The sequence below is a fragment of the Solea senegalensis genome, linkage group LG1, assembly GCF_019176455.1.
Source record: "Solea senegalensis isolate Sse05_10M linkage group LG1, IFAPA_SoseM_1, whole genome shotgun sequence".
NCBI lineage: Eukaryota > Metazoa > Chordata > Actinopteri > Pleuronectiformes > Soleidae > Solea > Solea senegalensis.
In genome coordinates this window covers 13141817-13166770 of record NC_058021.1, presented here as the reverse complement: position 1 = coordinate 13166770, position 24954 = coordinate 13141817, and the positions used below count along the sequence as shown (strand labels likewise).

General features: G+C 42.3%; 1 protein-coding gene across 3 annotated transcripts in view; it reads right to left on the bottom strand.

The window, feature by feature from the left end:
* Window positions 1-24954, bottom strand: part of pbx1a (pre-B-cell leukemia homeobox 1a) — a 49885-nt gene that overhangs the window by 8150 nt on the left and 16781 nt on the right. For all 3 annotated transcript variants that reach the window (XM_044022001.1, XM_044022010.1, XM_044022018.1), the window contains exons 3-5: window positions 2744-2988; window positions 427-617; window positions 131-266 (exon numbers count right to left, since the gene is read on the bottom strand). In XM_044022001.1, the coding sequence (XP_043877936.1) occupies window positions 131-266; window positions 427-617; window positions 2744-2988 (572 nt within the window). The remainder of the gene's footprint in view (window positions 1-130; window positions 267-426; window positions 618-2743; window positions 2989-24954) is intronic.

Below are 24954 nucleotides of genomic sequence, written 5' to 3'. Positions count from 1 at the left end.
GCAAACATTTCACAGCCAAGTGTTTAGACCTTCATATAAAATCAGATGTAAAATCCTACTGGGCCTCAGGTCAGAGACTTATCTATTTATTTTTAGTTTTTGACCTTTGAGCTGTGTTTATTCTGGTTACCTGTGACACTGTGATGGCACATTTCTTGGCCAGTTCTTCTTTGGCCTCCTCGCTGGGATAGGGGTTACTGAGATGGGAATAGAAATACTCATTCAGGATCTCCGTCGCCTGTTTGTTGAAGTTCCTCCTCTTTCGTCTGGACCGGAGAAAAGAAAAAAGCACCAAAAGGGAAAGAAAAGAACGGAAAATTGTTAAAACACACGTAGTAATCCATTTACAAGACATCAAACACAGTGAAACAGAGGGTATTCACACAGTGGCACTGTGGACACGGACACACACACACACACACACACCTGGCATCGAGGAAGCGTGAGCGCAGGATCATGACAGCCTCGCAGGTGCTCTGCTTCAGCTGCATCTGGATGGAGCTGAACTTGCGGTGAATGATGCTGACCATGCGCTCGATCTCTTTGGGCGAGATGGGTCGTGTTCGAGACTGCTCCCTCAGCAGGTTCATCACATGGGTGGTGAACTCATTGCACGCCTGGATGCACAGACAGACAGGGTTCATAAAAAGAAGAACTATCACAGACCGATCAGCGGCTTCAGACAGAACGAAAAGGATGAAATTGGATTCTCGGGGAGGCTGCAACTCCGCGCGTGGACCTTTACCTTGTAGAAGCAGCGCTGACAGTGTAACAGCGTCAGTGTTGAATGCAGTAAGAACAGTCTGCATTAAAAGAGCAGATGCATCGCAATGTCGCGCGTCAAACAAATGTGGCAGTGTCGTCGTACAGTGGAGGCAGCCAGGCTGTACGCCACTGTGAATATTAAAAAGACCCTCTCTTCAATGGGAGAGAAAATGTGACAAGTGAAGAGAAATTTAAAATGACAGCAGGCTTTCAGTCCCTTTCACATTGAAGAGGTTTAAACTGTCTCACTCTCTGTTCACTCCATCGTTCAGTCTACCTCATTCTCTCTCTGTCTGAATCAGTCACTGGATATGACTGCATTCAGAGTCAAGGTGTCTGTTGCTTGTCAACACCAGGGTTACGTCAGTCAAAGTGATGCACTGAGCCGCCGCGCCGGTTGCACACGTGTGCCAGACACCGCTCACTGTTACGTGCGCGCAGGAGTGCGTGGCGCGGTGACACCAAAATGCTCAGGTGTATATTGACTGTGACAGTTAGCGATGACTCGCCTTCCTCGGAGAAGATGACAAATCCAGAATGCTTTGACTTCCAAGGGAATGACAAGAAGTTACAGTCTTTGGAAAAGAGCTGGCGTGTGACTGATATAATGGCTGCTTGCCTGCTGGAGATAACATCTCTCAAAGCTCGGCTTGTCACGAGTTGGCCCGTTAAATTATTATTATACTCGGGTTAAAAATATCTCAATCGTCGTTTATACCTGTTTATTCCTGTGTAAGGTTCACAAGTGGAGGTTACCTCCACATGAAAGGTGAAGAGAGACCTGTCGGCAGTTACGGTGTAGAACATTCACAGAATATTCAATATTTATTTCACCTTTCATTCTCATAAGGCTAAATCCAGCACACTTTGTAAAAGGTCCGGTGTGTAAAACTTTCATTTGGCAGAAATTGAACGTAAAATAATAACAGTTCATTCTTCATTAGTGTACAATCACCTGATAGTAGTAATTATTGTTTTTTCATTACACCAGAATCAGCCTTTTATATTTATATCGGGAGCTGCGTCAGCTCTACAAAGACCAAAATGCTCTTACAAGAGCCCACAATGGACAAACAAAGCAGCCTTTGAGTTTTGATGCTGACGCCGCAACATTTGCAACATGCAATAAATTTCAACACACTGTACATACCTACTGCACACACCTTTAACTACTGCACATGTAAAACAGCAGTCAGGGTTATGATTGACGTTTTTGAGTTAACACGGATCAAGTTCAGCGACGCAGAGAAAGAAAGTCTTGGTTTGCACTTTGTGTGGCTCGCACATCCATACCTTGTCTTTCTCTACCATGTATTTCTGTCATTTCTTTTTTTAATAAAGGCATAAAAATGCCCTACACTTGTTTAATGGAGTACATTATTGCCATAAAGGGGGAGAACTTGACAAAAACCCAAGGCTGTTTTTTATCACTTGGAAAACCTGATTTATCTCCTCGCTGGACAAAATGTTCAGTGGGCATTTTAATTTTCACTTATGAAATGGAATATTTTTCAAATAGGGTCAGATAATAAGGTAACACAGTAACAATGTGGCGTTACTAATAAGTGTAATATCATGGTAATACCTTTCACAGTGACCAATTAACAGCTTGGTAAAACCAATTAAAAAAGGGTGTGGGACTTGCGGGAGGATAGATTTCAATTATACAACGCTAATTACCAATTCTGATGCTGAGGTATTTTAATGTGAAGGTATTACACTGATGTGAGCCTGCAGTCATACTCATTATCAAGCTATTGCCTGGGTATTACTATGGAAATGACATGGTATTACTGGAATATTGTCTTCACATTATACCATTGTTATCGCCCAGGTGGAAGTTGCAGTATCTCTATATTACACTTTATTACTGTGCTATTATTACACTGTAATGTAAAGTAATGCGTTTCCAAAAACAAACACTGTGTGTTCAAGTTTAGTGTAGCTTTAAAAAGTGCTACAATATTCATCATCCCACCTGTTCATACTTCTCCAGCTCCGTGTGGTAAATTTGTCGGATCTGGGACAGCTTGGCCCGGTAGTCTGAGTGTTCTGCTGAGTTGTCAGCACCGATGCCGCCCGTGGCTGCCGCCGCAGCTGCTGCGGCCGCTGAGCCGCCACCTTTCTCTGGCCCAGCCACACCCTCCGCCAGCAGCATGTTGTCCAGTCGCATCAGCTGTGGATCTGGAGGCTCCTCCTCCTGGGCGCCTCGGATACTGAGCACTGTGGAAGGAACGGGAAGGTGATGACATCAACATTAGTGTCTGCACCGTGCGCTTTGTGATTCACTTTTAAGGTGAAACGAGTAACTAAACAACGAGGCAGAGGAATTTTACAGTGACTAAAATGCAGTAGTGTTTTTTTTTTCCTTTAAAGCTCGAGGCTACCAAAGTGAACTCACTGAAATATGGCCATCGTTTTAATAGTTCAAGTCTGTGCCATAAAAACCTGCAGACTCACAGAGGCTGGCAGCTCAGGAAGGCCATAAAACTATCATTTCATTGATTCTGACTATCATTTCATGAGGAAAAAATTAACACAGCCTTCCACCACAGTTCATCTTTCATTGCTCTCCTTATGCTCAGACAAAGTTTAGTTCCTGGCTTTATTTTATGTTTATCTGATGGCTTTATTATCTCGTCAGATGTTGCCTACAAAGCAAAACAAACTAATGACACAAGTGTGACACCGTACATTAATGCGAGGATACATGTCTCAAATAAATCAGACGAGGAGATTGGAGCGTTTCGGCTAAACCGAAAGACACTACACGAGGACGCATTTTAAATATAAAAGCTTTTTGTTAAAAACTAGGAAATAATAGAAAACATTTGAAGGCTAAACATTCACTTTCATTGGATTTCATCATTTCTTATTAGGCCTTTCACTACATCAGATTTTCACGACATAATGTTACGATGAAAATAATTCATTTTAGTGATGTAATAAAAAAAGCTATCAGTCAAAGTCATCACGATTGGTTTATTGCCTTTTTTTTTTTCCTTTTGGTCTCTTTTTGGGAAAATGAATTAAACTCAAAAAACTACACAACACCCACTGACGCCGATAAATCACGTCCACGAGGTACACGACAATTGACACGACACCGCGTTTCACTGACATTGCATTAACGTGCATACTTTTTTAATACAACAGTTATCATCAACACTGGTGATGATAAATAGAGACACCTCCAAACTCACGTCTTAAAAACAAACAAACTACTGCATCAGCTTTTCTATAAGTACTGTTTAATTAAACAGGACTAAAGAGTCTTTTTACCTTTGTGTGTTTGTTATGGGTTTTAAACTAAAGTGTGCAGCATATTCTATCAACTGGGAAAAGTCCACACACGTTCTGATTCCTGAACACAGGATCAACTAACTCCAAACTTAGCACTACTGACCATTTCCATTTCATTATTTCAGCTAAAACAGGCATGGTTACACCATGCTTTTGTATTTGGGATGTGCTGTCCTGCCTCTTTCTGCCACCAGAAGGCTCCCTCTGTAAAGCAGCTGAGTGTCCTGCTTTTCTCCCTAGGTGCTGAAAACAGCCGACCAGGTGCAGCCCTCCATTCCATCCACTGTCTTCAAGGACAAAGAAGAAGCCGGCGCCACATTTTCCAGACACACTTCAATCCGTGCATCTAACGAAATATTTCAGGAAGCAACCACTGTACACTATGTGGTTGTTTTGTGATTATTGTAGACAGACAGTGAAGGTAAATGACAGGTAGCGTGACAGTCAGAGCAGTGAGGCCATATTGCAGCCCAACAGACTCCGGTCACAGCGACGGCTCCTTTGTAATGAGGATGTAGGGTTGAGTCGCCCTGTGACCTTTCTGGCGAGCAGGGGGTCCAGATGGATTCCCGGGGCAGCTCGGGGAGCTTGTCTACCGTCGTCCTCCTCTTTTCAAACCACCCACTCTCCACCACCGATCCCCGCATTTCTGTCCCTTTCTTTTTTCTCCTCCAGCAATAACATCATCCATTCCCATCAGCTCCAACACGTGAGCAAGCTCAGCTCAAGAGGCAAATGTCAATGGCCATCAGACGGCTGGAAAAGGTCAGGAGTTCAGATGGGGAGCAGATGCATATGAGTGTGTGTATGTGTGTGTCCGCGCACATGTGCAGGTAGTGGATATGTGGATATTTTTCATGTGAATCACACCAGCGGGAAATTATAGCACTCACCAATTTGATTCTGACAAAATAGTGGCACATCCCAACCGGAGGGGGAATCTAATGAGCCTAAGAGTGATTTATTCATTCCCTGCAAGTCCCCGAGTACACAACTAAAAGCATGAAATGGATTAAATAAATACAATTAATAAGGAAAATCAAACAATTCACTGTGCTGTGGCATAATTACCCTAACCACGGCCATCAGCTTAATTTATTTCAGTTCAGTAATAGCAATGAAATCGATTAGACCTCAATGCCAGTCAGGCTGCTAGTTGTGAACTCTACAACCGTGGCCTATACATTAACATAATCACCTGACAGAGGGAATTGCCCTCTATTACAATACATCACGTACTCCCAACACTTTAACAGCAAAAAAAAAAAAAGTATGCACTCTTTCAAATCTATTGTGGCAACAAAGGCATGGAGTCCATACTGTGCTGGGATTTTCTTATTCTGTGGACAGTCACAGATTAGTATCTACAAAAGGAAGATGGCCATCATCTCATCTTGATCATTACCGACAGACTTAATTGAACAATGAGGGGACACAATTCCCCTCTCTGATGCTTCCTCCCTCCCTCCCTCCCTCCCTCCTCTCCTCTCCTCTCCTCTCCTCCTTTGCCTTTGTGCACTCTCTTGTATAATTCCTTCCCTGAGATGTGGGGCACTAAACCCAAAAAGGCAAGGCATAAAAAATGAATACGTATCATAAACAATTCTCCCGCCGTTTCCTGAATAATAAATGGGTCTCCAAGAATAAGCCTTTGTTTTGGTTATTGACAAAATTAATTTCTGCTGTTTTACTTCCTTAAGAGCTGGCTCATGCCCATCGCCAAACTGCCTGCTGTTTGCAGACAACTGCAGTGTAAATAAACATGACGATTAAGCCACCCACTCATACAGGGAGAATAAAGGTGCACACAAACACAAACACGCCGCACAAACTCGCACATAGGCGCACACACACACACACACACACACACACAAGCATGCAAAGGGAAAAATACACAGCTATGCATATTGGCAGATACCCTGAGCGCCCAGCCTGGCGCCCTGTGAGTGCTTTTAAATGAAAACATGTTTAATTAATGATGTTGAAGTATTCTGTCACAATTAGGAAGATTTACGGTCAAACAAGGCAGCAGTGATGTCCCTGACAGCCATGATGAAAGTTTACCCTGCCTGCCTCTGACTGGCAGCTATAGCAGCCAACAATGGACTGGATCCATTTCCCATCAATACAGTAATGCAATACACTCCGCAGCAGCAACAGCAGCAGCAGCAGCAGCAGCAGCAGCAGCAGCAGCAGCAGCAGCAGCATCACTGTGCTGTATATATATATATATATATATATATATATATGTGTGTGTGTGTGTGTGTCTCCTCCACATCACATGACCCCAGAGAGAGCCAGGCAGTGGCTGTTCTGTCTATCGATTGTGTGGGCACACGTCATCTAAGGTTTCAGCAGTTAATAAATCAGGCCTGCTCCTGACACAACCGTGGATACGTGTGTGTGTGTGTGTGTGTGTCTGTGTATGCGCGTGCGCACGTGTGTGTGTGTGTGGGCCTGTCACAGACCAGTCAGCAGGAGTGAAAGCGACAGCCACATGATAATGTAACATCACCACCATTCATCCCTGCCACACAGCATTCTGAGACAAAACAACAACAACAACCAGGAACCGGAGACAAAAAAAAAAAGAGAAAGCGGCGTGATTTACAGCAGACATGACAAGTATCACTAATACAAATCCTCCCCTCCCTGCTCCTCCCTTCACGGAGTTCAGCATCCTGCTCTCATCTGCATCTGATGCGAAACCCAATAAAGCAGATTTCATAAGAGCCGGCACTGCTCCATATTTCACACTGACCCACACTGTGGTGTTACATTACTACAGTGCTAAGCAGCAACGCTATTATCATTATACTGGGAACATGAACACAAGGTTTGCATTATTTCACATTTACTGATAATCTAGTTATTTCTGCTGAACTGAATCTGGGCTTCAATAAAGGACGCGCAATCACTGTGAAATGACAATAAAGTCTGTGCCATTGAAAGCGACTGCATACATCTAAATATTGCCTTAATCAAAACTGCCCTAAATGGCGTTTACTGTATTTATATTTAACTGTAGCTGAAAGCTAAATATGTGGTCTACACATGGACTTGTGGAGTGCTAACAAAATAACCAGAAGCTGTTTAGAGGTGAAGTCAAAACATGACTTCTTGACCGCCATAGTTCAGTCAGAGGTTTGGGTTTATTATGCTTTTAGCAGCTATGACCTTAAGTAGGAATATGGAGGGAGCTACAGATGTCTGGTATGAACTCGCTTCTTTCTGACATATATTTTACATTTGTCAGACTTTCTTTTCAACCAAATCAACAATTAATCAATGCAAAAGTTGATCAACGGACAACAGTTCAAACAAAAATGAGTCTGTTGTGTGTTGTTGAAACAATAATAATACATTTTGGTGGCTGATCATCTTTTGATTGTATTGACAACAAGGTAAATGAGTGGTCTTAATGGATTATTGCTATCTCTAGGCGATGCATCAGCACGTTGCCTTTTTCTTTTTTTATAATTATCATATTGCTCAACTGTTAGTAAAATAATATGCATTTAAGAGTCATTTCAACTTCAAACATGAGCATGAATGTGTACATTTTTCAGTTGGTCCAACTTTATATACACCAACTAAGGATTTATCATAACGCAGGCATATTTAATGCTGCCCACAGAGTATATAGTATAATATAGTAAAATACAGTGCAGAACAACACTATTATCATTACGGGGAACACCAAATGATTATTGTGTTTCATTAAATTCAGTTTACTGTGTGCGGCATATGATCATTTCTACTGAGTTAAATCCGGGGTTTAATAGAGAAAGCACAATAATTATACAAAAAATGTGCAAATCAGAGCTCACGACGGAACCGGCGGCGCGTTACATTTTCACCGCCGTGTTGTTAAAACTGTCTTAAAATGTTCTGCGCGCTAAGACGAAAGCTAGATTTGTGGTCTATCGATGAACTCATGGGAAACTTTTCTCGGGCCCAAAATGCTCCCTCCATCACCAGATAATGGGAAGCTGTACAGCCTCAGTACACAAGGGCATAGTCATAAAGTACCTCTAAAACAGCTTTATGTTTTATCAGCCATCTTAAGTATCATGTGCAGAAAGGGGGCAGAGCTTGGAGTGTTGTATCTGACACTAGGCGGGGGTGTGGGGTGTGTGTGTGTGTGTGGTTGGTGCCAAGGACAAGGAAACACACTAGAGAAACACTGGAGGGACAGGCAGAGACAAGGAGATGTGGATCATACAGGAAAGGAGGGAAGAGAGTGATGGAGGGAGAATGAAAGGCGAAAAATAGAAATGGAATAGGAAAGCGAGGTGTCAATTAAAAAAATGAACCCCAGTGCATTTGGGAGGTGACAGCTGGTGGGAGACGAGCTGACAGGCGTCACATTAGGCGGATTTGGTGGCCGCTCCCCTCATCCCCTCCTTTTTTTCCCCCTCTCCCTCCTCTCCCTCTGTCTTTCACCCTCTCTGGCTTCCTCCACTGGCGATCGCTAGTTTCTTCTGCAGCAGCAGCAGCAGCAGTGGCAGTGGCAAGCGAGGCAAAAACTCAGCTTGGTGTTTTTCAGAACAAGTTCCCCCTGCAGCTACTCCTAATAACGGTAATTATCGTCATCATCTGAGGCTTAAGCAGGCCAGTTTGAGGCCTGAGGGCTTGGCCTGATAATGAGGCAGCCAGCGCCAGAGGAGAAGACCATTGCCAGCACCGCCCTGCCACCGATGCAGTGCAGCGCGCGCTCCCATTTAAAGGCGTTCATTAAAATAATTCATTATTCAAAATAGACAATGCATTACCCCCTGGCTGTCAATCTTTCTTAAGGTGTCTTAAAATATATATCTTCTTGACTGAATCAAACTCATGCTCAGTCCAGGCTCTTCTGACGGCTCCAGGCTGCGCGGACTATAAGGAGCTGAGCAGAAGAAGAAGAGGAAGAAGAAGAAGTCACAAGCTTGTGGAGCAGTGAGCTGCACAGTCAGCCTGCGAGCAGCGAGACAAAGACATCACTGTGGGGAGAGGACCATGCACTGGAAAACACAAAGTAAACAAATGACTGATCACAGCAAACACCAATTTCTGGATAGCGTTCCGGCAGGGCTTTGTGTCTAAACACGAAACGAGGTATCTCCGTCTGTTGGGTTTCAACTTTTGCATTACTTAAAACGACATAAAACGATAATAATGATATAAAAAAAAGAAACAGAACACGTACAGGCCATAAAAAAAAAAAAACAATGTCATGTAAACTGCACTTTGCTGACACATGAGCCCACTATCTGCACACACATTTTCATCAGGGACTGCGTTAATATTCATAAGTCTACCTTTGATTTGACCTTTATTTGAGAGTGGACTGGACACACAACAGGTCAGACAACCGTTACATTTCACATGGGGTCAGAATCAGAAAACACACCCAGCAATTTCTGACAATTACACCGACTTGATACATCATTTATAAAAATATAGTTTGATGGTACGATACATCATAGGAACCAGAAGCATGACCATTCATTTTGCTCAAGAGGTCGGATCATTTCAAACATTTCTTAAATAAGATTTAAGTTAGGCTGAGCTGAATTCAATTTTCAGTCCAGAAATTCACAAAATAGGCCATGGAAAAAACATTATCTCAACAGAAAGGTCTCAAATGAGTTGATATAGATCATTTTCAGGATACAAATGTCCTAAGGGTAAAATTTGAAACTTCTTCATTGGAAAGACACAGCACAGAGACACAGAGAGTGTCTTTGCACATAAACATTATATTGATACTTATTAAATCTTAGTTATATTGACATTGAGGAAGATTACATTGTGATATATAAGTATATATATATATATATATATATATAAAATATATATACTGTATATTATATTACTGCTCAGCCCAATCACAAAATGATTCATATTAAATGCAGAAATAATTGCTTCCCTACTGTATCAAAATTAATTTTCTACTTTCCCCACAACCAAATATCAGCCGCTCATCAAATAACAGCGAGTGTAGCGATGCCGTCCCAGGCAACAGTTGCTGAGGTGGCGATGTGTTAAGCCTTCAGAGCCACAAGGAGATGGTGCGTGACAGTTAACATCCTGCCCTAACTGTTAACCTACAAGCCCTCCCCACGCACCAGGACAAGAAATGAAACAAGAGGTCCAGTAACACAATCCTCCTTAAGTCCCCACGGTGTGTATTCCTGTGCATGGCACATTTCATAAGGCTCCGCTCTTTGACTGGTGATGAGTTTATGCGAAGGTAATTAACAGTAATTAATCCTTAATTACAGCAATTAGCAGAGTCGCAGTAAATTAAGCCACATCTGGAGGCACAGAGCAGGGCTCGACAAGTAGGGGTGGGGTATTTTGTGAAGATGGGAGATGCAGGGACCGTGTGACCATAATTGTTTAGGTCTATCTGTTATGGCCAGGTTCCTTTTGGGACCTGTGATACAATCTCAGAGGCGGTTGATAGGGCAGGGCCCTGATGAACGCGGACTTCAGAGAGCGAGGGGACATTCATTTTGAATCCACAATTGTTTCATCTCAGGGAGAAAGAGTCCCTTAAGCTGCCATGCAAGGACATATCTACCATATGGCCACTATAAGACAATAGTGGTTGTGGTTCCGCTTCGCTGTGCTCAGCTTTACTTGACAACATCTGAACATGCATTTTACACACTGCGACTACTGGGTGAAGCTGGCTCGTAGTTTGCGTCTCTGCAGGAGTAAATATACACGCACTATTTAAAACTGAGCGAACAGAAACACACCGTGCTCGTACATGGTGATTATCCTGTACTCCAGTCATTCCCAACCCGCAGTCTGGGTTGAGACACAGAGATAGATCATTTTTCTGGGTCGCCAAAGACATTTTCTTTTGCCAGCCATTTGGCGAAATTTGCATGTTGCAGCTGAAAATCCACTTAACACTTCCCCCACAAGTGAGCTGGAGAAACGATGGAGCCTTCAGTTTGCAGCAACACTCAGATGATGTTTAGCTCGTCCGTTGTTGTTGACTATTGCTAAAGCGCTGGCCTGACTCCTGACTTTTGTATTAAAGGTCCATTCTGGGGTTAATGAAAAACAATTAACTTTTGTAAAATCATTCTGTTTTCAATGTGTGCTAAATGTTACACACTGAACCTTTAAGAATTATGTATAAACAGGATGTTTTTCAAACATAATTATTAGCTTTCATCGAAATGACAAATTTGCTCTTGTTAATAATTTACATTATAAAAAGGGGTTAAAATACTACTGCACACTGTCACACGGATCAGTCAGCACTGTCCTCGCTGTATATAGATTATCCCGTGATGCTTTTCATCTCCACTGGGACCAATATCTTCCATGATGACAATGCGTCTCTTCATAAAGCACAAGTGGTCCCTTTGATCGGCATGACAGTAATGTTAGTAATGTGCCAGTGCCAGTTTAAACACGCCATCATCCTATTGTCTTTTCTCTATATTTAGATAAAATGCAAAAACTGAGCATCTACGCTTCCACGGCATCTGTGAAGCGCTACGCCGCGTTGTAACGCGTGGATGGAATTCATTGTGTGAAAAACGTACGCTGTGATAAATGCTGATCCTGAAAGACCTGATTATTCATCATCATCATCGTCATCATCACCATCAACCTCTTAATCTTCTCGCATGTCTCAGTCTGTGCACAACAAAAGGCCTCGGGCTCTGCATAAGTTCATATCACACACTCACAAGACTATAAAGGGCACTTCTGTTGTCTCATGACACGACAACAAACGGAGAAACGAAAACTATCAGAACATTGTCACCGCGGCAGTTCTACAAAATGCTCCCAGACATTTCCGTCGTCAATCAAGCTGCACCGCTATTCCCTCTACAGATGCCGTGGCTATACAATTAAATAAATGTATTTAGTTTGATATCATATCGGACACAAAATCTGCAAATCCTCCAGAAAATTGAAAGCAGCAAATACGACGAAGTAGTCATCCGTCAAATCTTCACTCAAATGGATTTTCATTTCGACAAATCCAAAATAATCTCAAGTTTACTTCTCAGAAAACACCACAATTTCTCAGACCAACGACATCTGCAAAAAAAAGCTTATTTGGTTGAACTAACAGATAAAAAAAAAAACCAAAGGAAATGTTCAGTTTATAGATACACATTTACACACAATAATAAGTAATAACATACAGCACATTTGAGTATTTTTTACTTGATTCATTATCTAAACTAGGGCAGAAAAACTCATTTTCAAATTAAAACAGCGACATGAGCAAATCACAAGGACGGGGGAATCATTGGAAAATTTTATAATTTCAATGTAGTGTCAATGTCACCGTTTTTTTTTATTATTTATCATTCTATACCGCTTAAATTCATGTAATAATGTAATAAAAATGCAATAATTCATGCTAATGTATATCTTACATTTCTCAACCATGCATTAGAATCGAGTATTTTTACTTGTGCTATATGGTAACGATACAGTACATCCTATTTCCCATCTATAAACAAAATGACTACTGTACAGACGCTTGAACTAAAACATTTGACAGACTTTAAGGTGCTTCAATGAATATTGTATCTCCAGAGCGATTTACTCCAGACGGAAACGATAGCAACTTTCTGAATTTACAAGGGAGCTTCCCATTAGGGCAGAATAATTCAAGTGACTTTGTTTTGTCACTTTGTGCTCTTTGTTTGGACACTGTCATAACGAGAAATCCCGGTGAGATTTACTGTTTTGTCAGGCCTGATGTTCAAAAGACTAGTGACGCTTAGTCTGCCCCGAGCTGTCAGGAGAGGAAAACAACATGAGGGATCGCTGTCCATTAAAGATAGAGGAGGGCAACTCCGTTTTATACAGAGATATCTCGTCTCATGTCTTTGTTAACATCTACTTATAACGTGCGCGCAGTGCCAGATCAATGTTTGTCTAGGGATTGAAGAACAGTGCCAGATATTTAAGCAGTAAAAAACTTTAAAAAAAAGACAAATTTAACTACTTTTTTTGGATTTGTGATATTGCATCCGACACGAGCAGAACTACTACGCAGCCATGATGCAAATCCTATTTGACTAATGCTTGGGATGGGAAGCAGAGGGGCAAGAAGATAGGAGACGAAACAACAACAACAAAAAAAAGTTTAAACCATGATGCAGTAACAACGTGTGTGTGTGTGTGTGTGTTAGAGCTGGTGTGTGTGTTGGTGTGTTGTGGAGGTCAGCTTGGGACAAAGGTTTAGAGCTGTAACAATGAATATTACGATGCAATGCCTGTAGGCAGAGAGAGAGAGAGTGTGTGTGTGTGTGTGTGTGTCTGTGTGTTTACAGCAGAGGTAGTGGTCCAAGCAGTCTAAGTGGCCTGGCTGGCAGGACTAGCACGCCACTAGTGTATAAAGCCTAGTCATTAATCACAAGCCTGTGGAATTGTCCCACTGTAGCAGAATAGTGGGTCAGTGGGAGCTCCTGCTGTCACTCAACGCTGAAACGTGGCGTGGGACTGTGTGAATGAGGGAGAGTGTTTTTGGGGTTTTTTTTTTTGTTGATGGGAATGTGTCATTTTTGCCTCCAGCTACAAAAAGAAGAAGAAGCATACAGTGCCGAGGGATGAATGCATTAACGCAAACACCAGTGTGCAAGTGCTAGACTTCATTTACATGAAGAGCATATCGAGTCACCCACTGGAAATGAAAGCAACGTCTTCTGCCCTAAAAGCAAGAAGTTTGATTTTAAAATATAAAGACAACACCGCAATGGAGCAATGTAGTATGCAGATCGCCCTGTGGCATCAGCAGCACACACACCAGACACACAGATATCATATTGAAATGAGAGACACGCGTGTGACATGAATCTACTGGATGCACGTTGACCCAGTTTTTTGGGTTTTTTTTCATGCTGCACATGGCACACGCTGACCCGTTCACATCAAGACTTTAATGTGTCAGTCAGTCTGTTTAAATGATGTTAAAAACCAATCTGCTTATTGGATTAGGGACGACAATAAGCAGACTTTCAAGATACATGTAAACATGTTAGTCTGATTGAAATTTTACTGAATCAAATTTCAGATAATGTGGTTGGGAGTCAGATTACTACGGCATGTATACATTCAAACTGCCTCTAAAGGCCCATTTATACTCCGCCGCTTCACGTACATCCGTCCCAAACAGTGCCGAGAGCCAGATTGCAGGCATCAACAGCCATAGCGACCATTTAAGAGGTTATTTTATTGAGCTTGATCTGAAATTAGACTGAAACGCAAGCGGGTCTCGTGGCAGTGGAATGGAAGCCCACGACATGTAAGTCGTCGTATTAATGGAGAATATTTCCGTATGTTTGTCGTGACCTTTGACAACAGCCTCTCGAATACAACCACAGCACTAGTGAGTGAAACGGTCACTGTTTTCTGGCTGTAGATAAACCAGCAGGCTGTGGTAGCTCGTTTTACATTGTTGTTGTTTCACTGCAACTGCAGGTTGCTTCTTCACTGTTTGCATGAGTGAGTCGTCTTTGCGTACAGTATAAATGGGCCTTAGGGCACTCTATGCAAGCTACACAGTTCCTGACCCCCTGGATGTGTCCTTGAAATAAAAGAAGAAGCCTATACACAGAAGAAGAAGACATAGAAGGAAAATGTCTGGACAGACAAGGAGGCCAAGGTCATGCTCTGCCAACTCAATATTCTTAAGGTCATCGACAGCAGGAAAGCAACACCCTACCAACTAGTCACTGTCTGTAACATAATAGGTCAACTGGAAACCACCGCTAAGCTGAAGCTGCTGCGTATCGCCACCTAGTGTAGCGGAGGGTGACACACTTCACTCAACAAACGGATTCCTCATGAATGCAATGTGTAACTGTGCGGTAAAGGACACGGTGTCAGTCCGAAAAGGGTAAACACGGGAAAAATATCAACTGACAAAATCTAGTACATCTAATATATGAACAAGGAATTTTGAGAATTATTGAAAAAACAACTGCGGCTGAACCATCAGCAGCACTGACTGTTTTTTATATAAATCCTAAAACAATTATATTGTATATCTGTCTGCTGTTGTGCAGATTGTTGACATTTTTCTGATCCAACACGCAGAGATGCAGCACTTGCATTGACGCTGCGGTCAGCGCTGTCAAAATAGTTCAGTGTGTTTTTTATTGTGAAAAATCAATGACTCAAACCCTCAAAATAAAATCCAACCACAGCGTCAGTTGAAATCACCTCAAATGCACTGGTCTATATGCTGTGAGCTGTGTTTACGTTAGTGTCTCGCCGTCATAATAACCAGACCCATGCGAGCGCCGTCACAATAACCCATGTTTCCTGTATCACAGCACACTGGTTTGAATACAGACTTTAAACTGGGATGACACTCAGGAGAGCACATATCGCCGCTGAACAATCGCACACGTCTGTCTAACTCTTATAAAATAGGGATAAAAGACAAAAAGGAAGAAGTCTTTCATCTGGCACAAACTTATTGTCTTTTTTAATCAAGGTACAAGGTCCATAAAATTCTGAAAATGTCTCACTAAACGCCCCAAATCTGTTCCTTTGTGTGTATAATCCTTGTGACAACAAAACAACTAAACAAAGTAACACTGGTGAAAGTATGAGCTCGTCGGTCGAGTATTTTCACAGGAATATTAAAACATCTATTCCAGAGGGTGAACTTGTACATAATAGCCCAGAGACACTGACAGGAATTAGAGGAGGGGTAAGAAAAGCCACAGTCTGCGGCTCAACACTCAACAGTCAGACAGCCTTGGTAACCATGGAAACAGCATCAAACTTTTTTTCCTTTTTTTTCAGGACCCACTTCAGTTAAATTCAATTCATCTAATCACCAAACTGTTGCTGAGAGATACACAATTAAAATGAAAGTCTACACTATCACGTGAGAAATGATTAAATGCAACAATTTCTTGTGTGTTGCCTAATGTATTGTATTTGTGTATATTATTATTGTGGTGTTATACGAGTGCCTGAGAGAGAAGGTCTAGATGAGTCAGTTATTGTCATCAACAACTGTGTTACACCCACTACTATATACACAGGGCTGCAGAGATGAATCGGTTACTACATTAATTGTCAACAATTTCGATAATTGATTTGATCGGCTTGTTTTTTTTTTATGATTAAAATAGACTCTCTGTGCTCTCGGCTTCTTAAATGTGAATATTTCCTGGTTTCCTTGCCCCACATACAGTATCTAAATGTCAATAATTCAAAAATAAGACCTTTGACATCATGATTTTGAGATTTGGGAAAAACTGATCGACGTTTTTCCAACATTTCCTGACTAATACTGATTAATAACAGAAATAATTGACGGATTAATTCATCATGCAAATATTGTTTAGCTGCTCTGTGGTAGAAACAGTCATGTAAAACATGTTTTTTGCTCCTATTTATTTCGATTATATGTGTGACGAAATACCAGAAACGACTTCAGCGCAAGTCTTAGTCGTCATTTCATCCCATGAAAGCACATCAGCTTAATATTGGGTCATAGGACGGAGGTTTATTCATGCACACTGTGTTTCACACTGAACTGTAACCTACATATCATTTCGGAAACCTTGAACATAAAGTTGTAAAGCGTGTTTTTTTTGCTACTTTTCCTTGAATACGAATTCAAGCAAATAATACTGTCCACACTCCACTTCTCGAGTCCACACAGCCTCTCCTCTCTCCAGGCCCCCTGGGTGAGATAGCAGTCGTATTCTGGCGGTCAGCCTCTACACACCTGCATCCCCAGCTGGACCTCTAATTCCCCCACACACACACACACACCTCCCTTCCCTCCTCCCCCCTTCTTTACAATGCTCTACTCCCAGCTGCCTGGGCTATTTATAGGGCCTGTTTCATTTCCACACCTGCAGGGAGGCAGAGTTGTCACAGTGGACCCACAGAGCCTCTCCGGAATACTGCATGGGAATGAAAATGCACCTTGCTGATGCAGGAACTTATTCTTGTCACTCAATCCCCACAGACCCGCACTGTTTAGTCGTAGATGTGTAATGCAGTATGCGGCGCATTGAAAGAAATCTGTGCAAATGGGATTCTTCTATAAGGAGTGTGAGTTGCATTGACACTTTTTGATTAATCACTTGACACTCGGCGGCCGGACACGTTGCATTTTCTCACAATAGAATACACGAACACTACTTTTCTGTAAACGAGATTAACCAGAGTCGGAGAGGCAACGCTAAAGAAAGAGCAACAACACATAAAAGTTCCTATTTTCCTCCCACATTTCCGCTTTTTTTCCTGTCATGCTTTTCTCTCTGGATTTAGTGGGCTGAGGATCCAGTCAGCGGATTACATTATCAGTCTGACCTAGTTGCCAGCTATCTCCTGAGACCTGAGGAGCCAGGCTTTCTGCACAGCCTTCCTCTGCTACAACACGCACACTGTGTAACTTTAATTTATCAGGGGGAAGAGGAGGGAGAAATGTGACAGGTTGACAGTTCTCTTTGCCTGCCACTCTGAGCACTGCCTCTTCCCGCAGTGTGCCAGTTAAGGGTCCTCACTATAGAACAGTGCATTACAGAGAGTGACTTTTATTCAACATGCAGGAAACTCATCAGCGAGGCTGGAGCCATCTTATTAACATGAACATTTAAGGGGAGAACCGCAGAGAATGACGTGGTGAGCAGAGAGCTGGTATTTCGGTATTTCTCCCTCTGATTCATGCAAAAAATAATCATTTTCATCTACAGGGCTGAGTCGTTTGGGGAAAAATATCAAACGTTTGTGATATGTGAGCATTTTTGATTTCTGATACGACTTTTTAAGTCTGTCCTCAGTTAACTACTCAAATGCAAGGATGGAAACTTAAAGATGTGACATTTTATGTGCTACATTGTTTTCCCCAAGTAACAGAACATAGAACAATCAAAAAAACAGTAGCCTTTGTGATTGACTAAATGCACTGTTTTTTTAAATTTGAAAACAAAGTTGATTTTGTTCCACATTCATCTCACACACACACACACACACACTATACATACATAAATTAAAATATCATTGTGGTCGAGATGTACGGTATATAAAATGGTATAAATAATAGAATAAAAAGTACAATATTTCTTTTTGAAAAGTGGAATAGAAGAATAAATTACTTTATGTATATACTTGGGGGGAAAAAAGGCACTTAGTAACGTCTCACATTAGAAATCTGTCACCACTGATACAGCATATACCAGCAGGAGTTTTTTTATATATTTTCCAAAGAATAGACCGAATCCTCGATCTGTCCTGTACAACTAGTGTTCAAATAATTTCCTGAAAATCAATCATGTAGCAATTAGTGAAGGAAAAGCATTTGAAAGGAGCCGTTATTTGAAAAGCACAAAGCAGTTTGGGAGCAGAATTAAAATAATGACACACTCACTTTTGTGAGAGGCAGCGCAGTGGCAATACACACCGAGAACAAAAGACTCAACTAATCAGCCTGCAGATTAAAAAAAAAAGAAAAAAAATGAAAATGGAGTTTGCGACAAAGGGGGCGCACTCACTGAGTGTCCGCAAAAGGGAAGAAAAGGCGGAGAAGTGTAACACAAAACTGAGGTGTGGCGGAATGATTTTACGTCTAACTTTCACAATCGTAAGACAGTCTCAGTGAAATAGCAGCCATTCGCCAAGCTGAGCTGGAACATACATTTAAATGTGCGAGAGTTATCGTCGAATACCTGAGTCTTTCTGGGTCATTACTGTCTCACTCAGTTGGAGGGGTGGGTTGGGGTGGGGGTAAAAAAGCCAATATGGTTTTCAGTGAAAATTTCAGGAGGGGGCGGGTGGTGGTGAGAGATGTGCTGCTGCCAGATTAGGTTCCAGTCTGTGCCAAGGTTATAAACAGGCTGTTATCAGGCTTCCAAACAGAATAATCCTCTCTGTATCAGCGCCCAAACATATGGGGCCACACAAAGCAGCAGCCACCCCTGACAGACACCCCCTTTTAATTACACAGAGGAGGGGGGCAGGACCTTTCTACCCATGCTTTTCCCTTTCCCTCTGTAGTTTTCTCTCTGTCTGGCTGTCTAAGGAAACACATTTACTCTCCCCAGAAGGACAGAAGCTCATCTGTAGTAACAAATAAAGCTGAGACACGAACCGTCGTGACCGTGTATCGCATTAATAATTCAAATATTGTTGAATGAAGCTGACTAATTGAACTGTTTGGTGAAAGCCAAATGTGTTTCTGCCAGTTTTAGAGCAACATTTGTCAGAATTTTGAACATACAATGAAAATATCTTCTGGAATTCATTTTCAAAACAAACGTATTAAATATCCAACATATTGATCAATAATAAAGCTGTAGGATCTCCACATTTTGGTCACATAATAGTGTTTTATTTTAATGCATGTTGTTTATTTATTATGTTATTATATAAGTGGTCACTCTGACCATATGTTTGTGGTATTAACTGAATATTGCGAAATGCACGTTTCGCCATATTTTGATCTTCATCACCAATCGAAATAACAGCTTTTTGCGGCTACTGTGTTTTACATAAATATCATTTACACCGTTAAAAATGTCCGAGTCTGTTCCAACCAGGTCTCAACTGTCGGGGGACTCTGCTCCCATCTGAAAGAAATAAATTCCTCAATCTTTTATATACTGCCTACAGATTTTAAAGTCTTGTTCAATAAAGTTTAAATGTCACAGAGGTGTAATAACAGGGATCATATAAACGCTGGGCTTGGAAAAGCTATGCAAAAATGATGCCGTCCCTTTCCGCGCATACCATAAAGTTTTATTTGGCTGAATCGGCCAATAAAAATGGGCTTTGAAGGTTGTCAATGGGGAGTAATTGGTCCATTTTACAGGAGCGATCATATTTCTCCCGAGCTTTTTTTCCTACGCGACATGTATGAGTCTTGACAGCAACACAGGGAGAATGTTCTTGTTAGAGATCTAACGTTCCTTTTTTTTTTTTTTTTCACCAAACAGAAGGGCATATAAGAACTAGAAGAAGAAGAAGGAAAAAAAAAACATCTGGAAAAAGCAACACAGAGCAGGAAAACAAGATGAATATGCAGCTCAGGTTGCATGTGCTGCAAATGCCTGTTTGAGACTTCACATGAGCGATGGAGATGCACAATAACAGTCCACACTTTTGGCAGCAGCAGAGCCCATTTCACAGCCCCTCAGACAGCGGAAAGAGTGTAGAGCTTAATGACGTCCAATCTTCTCTGTCACGCCGCGCTGGAGGCTCACCGGGGCAAAAATCGACCGACAGCTCAAAGTGCTGTTAACCGGTTTTGAGGACTCCTCTCTGATGCACAAAGCACACCTTTATTTCAGGTTGCAAAAAGCATGGCCACCCTTGCCTTTCCCCACAATTAAAGTTTAGACACTCAGGCTTCTTATAAAAAAAAAAAAAAGAGAAAAGAAAAAGAAAACATGGATTCCAAAAGATTCCTCAATACCGTGGCTGAAGCGTGAAATATGTCACAATAAAGTGTTTGGTCTTGATAAAAGCCTGCAGTTCTAATTTGCTTCATTGTATGTGCTGCTTTAAGACACAGGTGTCAAATCATGTAATTCTTTTTAACACAGACCAGACACACTGATAACCTCAAAGGCAATGAAGCAGTGTCTTTATTTCCCTTTGAAAACTGAAGGCCATTTTCTCCGTTCTGCGGGCTTTTTCCAACTCGCAGTGGTGCAGCCAGTTTCTCTTTTGATTAGCACTTGAGTTTTGAATTATAAAGAAATGTGTTGCTTTGTAGCTCGCGACACATACAACGCGTGACAATGACTGTGATCTTCTTTAACCGATCAAAGTCAAACGATGCCTCGATGACACGCTGCAGCAGTCACTTTGATTCCCACTAAAAATCTTATGTTATTAATGTGAATAAGAATAAAAAAGAAACACTTTCGCGTCCATGAATTGCTTCCGTGCACCAAAGCAAAAGAGAGGGGAAGACGTTTGTTTGTGTTATCAGGTCTAGGCCAGGTCTTTGATTTGATTTCACAACTGGAGAAACATTCTCTAAGGACATATTAGAGTTCAGCTGTGAGCCAAAGTGTCAGCGTCTATCCATCCCAATAAAAAAGAAAAAAAAAGGCCCAAACTAATAATCAAACACTCCTCCATATTTGGAGCAATTCTGTCAGCCGCACCAAAGGAAAAACAGACAGACAAACACAATGAGTGTCTCCATATCCATATCAGAGTCAGAGTAAAGGGACGGCGCGGTGCGGCACGGTGGCCCCTAATGATCTCTCCTCTGTTTCAGTGGACTGAGAAAAGCCATTACCTCCTGCCACATTAGCCTGCCATCCCTCACATGGTGGATGGCCCTTCTCTCCCATGAGCACCTTGCTCCAGTCATGGCTGGCAGTGCTCACCTCCTTACCGCCTCCTCCTCAACCCTATCCACCCTCCTCCCTCTGAAACCCCCAGCTCTATACATCACATTTAACACTTTGACACTAACAGTCTATAATGTTTCTATTCTACAAAATCACTCTGCCAAGTCCAGGATCGCGGAGGAGAGTCTGAGGAAAATAAATACCACTCTCAGCCACTGGCAGTAAATTCTAAAAGGAAAAAGAAAAGTACAAAAAGAGGCTCTTATACGCTCTGCCTCTTTGCCCTGCATCTCAGGGCTCCTCTGGCTGCAGTGAATGCGAGGGATAATTTCGATCGATACACATTACGGCTTCTACTGACAGCAAGCGCTCACACTCTGCATGGAGCGCTCTGTCCGAGCCGCATAAGGAAGCCCGCGCGGCCATATTTCCACGAGCATCGACACTCCTCGCGAGCACTTTACAGCTGTATGAAAGAAACATTTCACTGCATTCAATTATTAAAATCCAAAAGTGGCATGAATAAATAAAACCAGCCTGAATAAGTGATGTGACAAGGCAGACTTGAGGCATGACCTTTGAAAGAGTCTCCGTGTGTCAGCTGATGGAACAGAGAGGGACGTACTCAAAAGGATGCGGCGAGGACTAACCACAACGAGGAGAAACATCCATAAATGAGACGTGTCAGGAAAGATTAGTATACTCGGAAAAAGAAACAATAATCATAGAAAACCCTTATAACCTCTTATTGCGTCTCTCTCTCTTCTTTTTTTTTTAATAAACATGTTTACTTGGGGTGAAATCCAATCATTTCATTCTCTCGCGGTGTTTTTTTCCATGTACACAAACAAACATTGGCTCGACCTCGCCGGGGTATTAGCTTTAATGTATCGTCAGCAAGCTTGGCTTTGAGAGGGCATTAATTTCAATTCGCTGATTTAAACACTCCAGTTTGTCGCAATCCTTCATCGCAGTACGCCACCAAGTCAACACACACAATGGGCCTATTTTTCAATCTAATGGCGGAGCTTACTTGCCATTAGTGGGGGGTGTGGGTTGGGGGGGCGGCTTTTGCCATAGAACAAGCCACTCAAAATGTAACCCAGCGTTTCAAAATGAATTTGAATAATTAACTGCAAGTTAAAGCAGACACGAACCCCAAGAAATGGGCTGAGGACGGGAGCTCGGAAATATATCTTTTGCCCCAAGGCCAGAAGATCTCTCATCTTAGAAAGCTGGGGAATCTACTCTTTGAGGATAGAGTGTGTAATCTCCAGTGAATCTAATGAAACAAAGTAAAAGATAACGCCACATTTCATCACATCCCAGACAGAGTGCTTCCTCTGGCTTGCCCTTGAGGTGGCAGGAATCCATAATCTAAAGAAATCTGTCTTTTTATGTAGTTGAGGTATCATAGGCCCCTGTTTGACCCAACTCTCAGGACAATTGATTTATGTGAAGATCTCGAAGCCCAAACTCCGCACCTTTCCCTCACATCATTTATACATTTTTCTTTAAAGAAAAGGGCTCTTTCTCTTAAAAGACATACAGTATATCTGGAGGGAAGGAATACGGCCGCTCTTTTAACAGATGGCATAAAAAATGGTGAGACAACAAGCTACGAATACACAGTATATTAAATGTATGTTTATAAGACATTTTGCTCATCAAATTTTATTATAATATCGCATATTTACTACCAAGCTTTGTCATCCGTGTCATTACTTACACCGAGAGAAGCTACCCCTCGCTCACCAACTTGTCCTTGGATCATTCCTTTGCAGCAAGCTTGTCTTTATTATTTAATTAAGCCACTATGGCCGTTACATTAATAATTGAGTGTGAGAGGAGACCCAGGGCAGCCGCAGGCTCTGGTGCATTGGGCTTCCTGGTGAGGAGTGTATTAAAAATGTGTGTGTTTATGTCTCCAGGGCGTCTGTCCTGGCTGCATAAAATTGAATTGGTTATATCTAATATATCATCCCCTAAGGGTGGCTGGGTGGGAGGGTGGGAAGGAGCAGGAGAGAGCTGAGATGGTTGCATCCTGCCAGCAGGGAATGAGTCCAGTCTTAGAGATTCAGAGAGACGCATGAGGCTGTGACGTTAATGTCCCTCAGAATCAAATCGATGGCTGTCCGAATCTCCAATGTGCATGGCCTTAAGCTAGGAGCACAAGACAAGCCCAGAACCAGATTAAACCCACTCGTTACCGCAGTCTATGTTCACTCCTGCTGTCTGCTGATGCATTCAGTGCATCACTGACAAAGGGTGGAGAATTTCTTATGAAAAAGGATTACAACCAGATACCAAACACAGGGAAAAAAAAAAAAAAAGCTTATAGCATTCATATAGATACTAAGAGGATGAATGTTGGTGACAATGTGAGTGTCTGAATGTAGAAGTAGGAAAAACATCACTCATGATCCTGCCTTTCACAGACTGAGGCGCTGACTGCAAATACACTCTCCCTCTCCGTCTTCCTCCACCTCTCCTCTTATCTGCTTCTCCCACCATCCCCCACTCCACCTCCACATCCAGCCAGCTCAGTGGCTTTATCCAACTCTGCACCTTTAAGGCCTCCAGACTCCAGAGGAATGAGCGTTTTAACACCACCATTAAGGTCAGGGCCTAAATTATTGATCTGCCACCTCTATCAGCATAACGGTCACGTAGCCAGTATCACAATCTAACCCTGCCGCCCTCGGCCAGCTCGCTGCAGCTCCCTCAATTAGAGAGAGTTTCTCATTACAAAGAGAGACGGCAAGAGGGAGGGAGAGAGAGAGAGCGAGAGCAATGTAGAGGGAGAGAGAGAGAGCGAGAGAGAGAGAGAGAGAGAGAGAGAGAGAGAGAGAGAGAGAGAGGGATGTCCGTTTGAGATGGGAAAAGAGGGGGACAGCAGGCATTCTTAACGCCCACCCCACTCCCTCCCATCCACCTCCTCCTCCCCCTTGAAGTCTCCCATCATCTCCCCAGACAAGACCCAAAGATGACAGGTCTTATCCTCACCAAAATGCGGGTGATAAGGCAGCTGTAAAAGAATAATAAAAGAATAATGCATGGAGGATGAAAGAGGGAGGCAGACAGGGAGTGAGGCTGATAGAGGCAGGCCAGGGAGGGGGCAGCAACATAAATAAAGATGCGGCACAGTTGGGCTGGATCTCCTAATGAATTCGGAAGGTCGTGGATCAATAACATCAGCGCACTGGCGACACATCACAAATGCCAAAGGAGCTCTCCGCTTTGAGCCCAGTTTGAAAAAAAAACCCAAACACTTACTGCAAATGAAAATGACCAATAAAGTGACCAAATGCATCAAAAAATCAGCTTTTACTCAAGGAAAAATAGGGAAGACTTTGCCTCTTTGTGACGCTACAGCAGCAGCAGCAGCAGCAGCAGAGAGGAGCATCAGGAAGCAGGAAGCAGCCTTGATGCTTGGTAATAGGGATATTTCCACCTAGGAGATGCTGTGATAGTGGCTGTGCTATCAGTGCTATTAGTGATGCTGATGACAGATGGCTTCTTTGTCTCTATTCAGATTTATTTTCACAGCTGTCAGAGAAAAAAAAAAAAA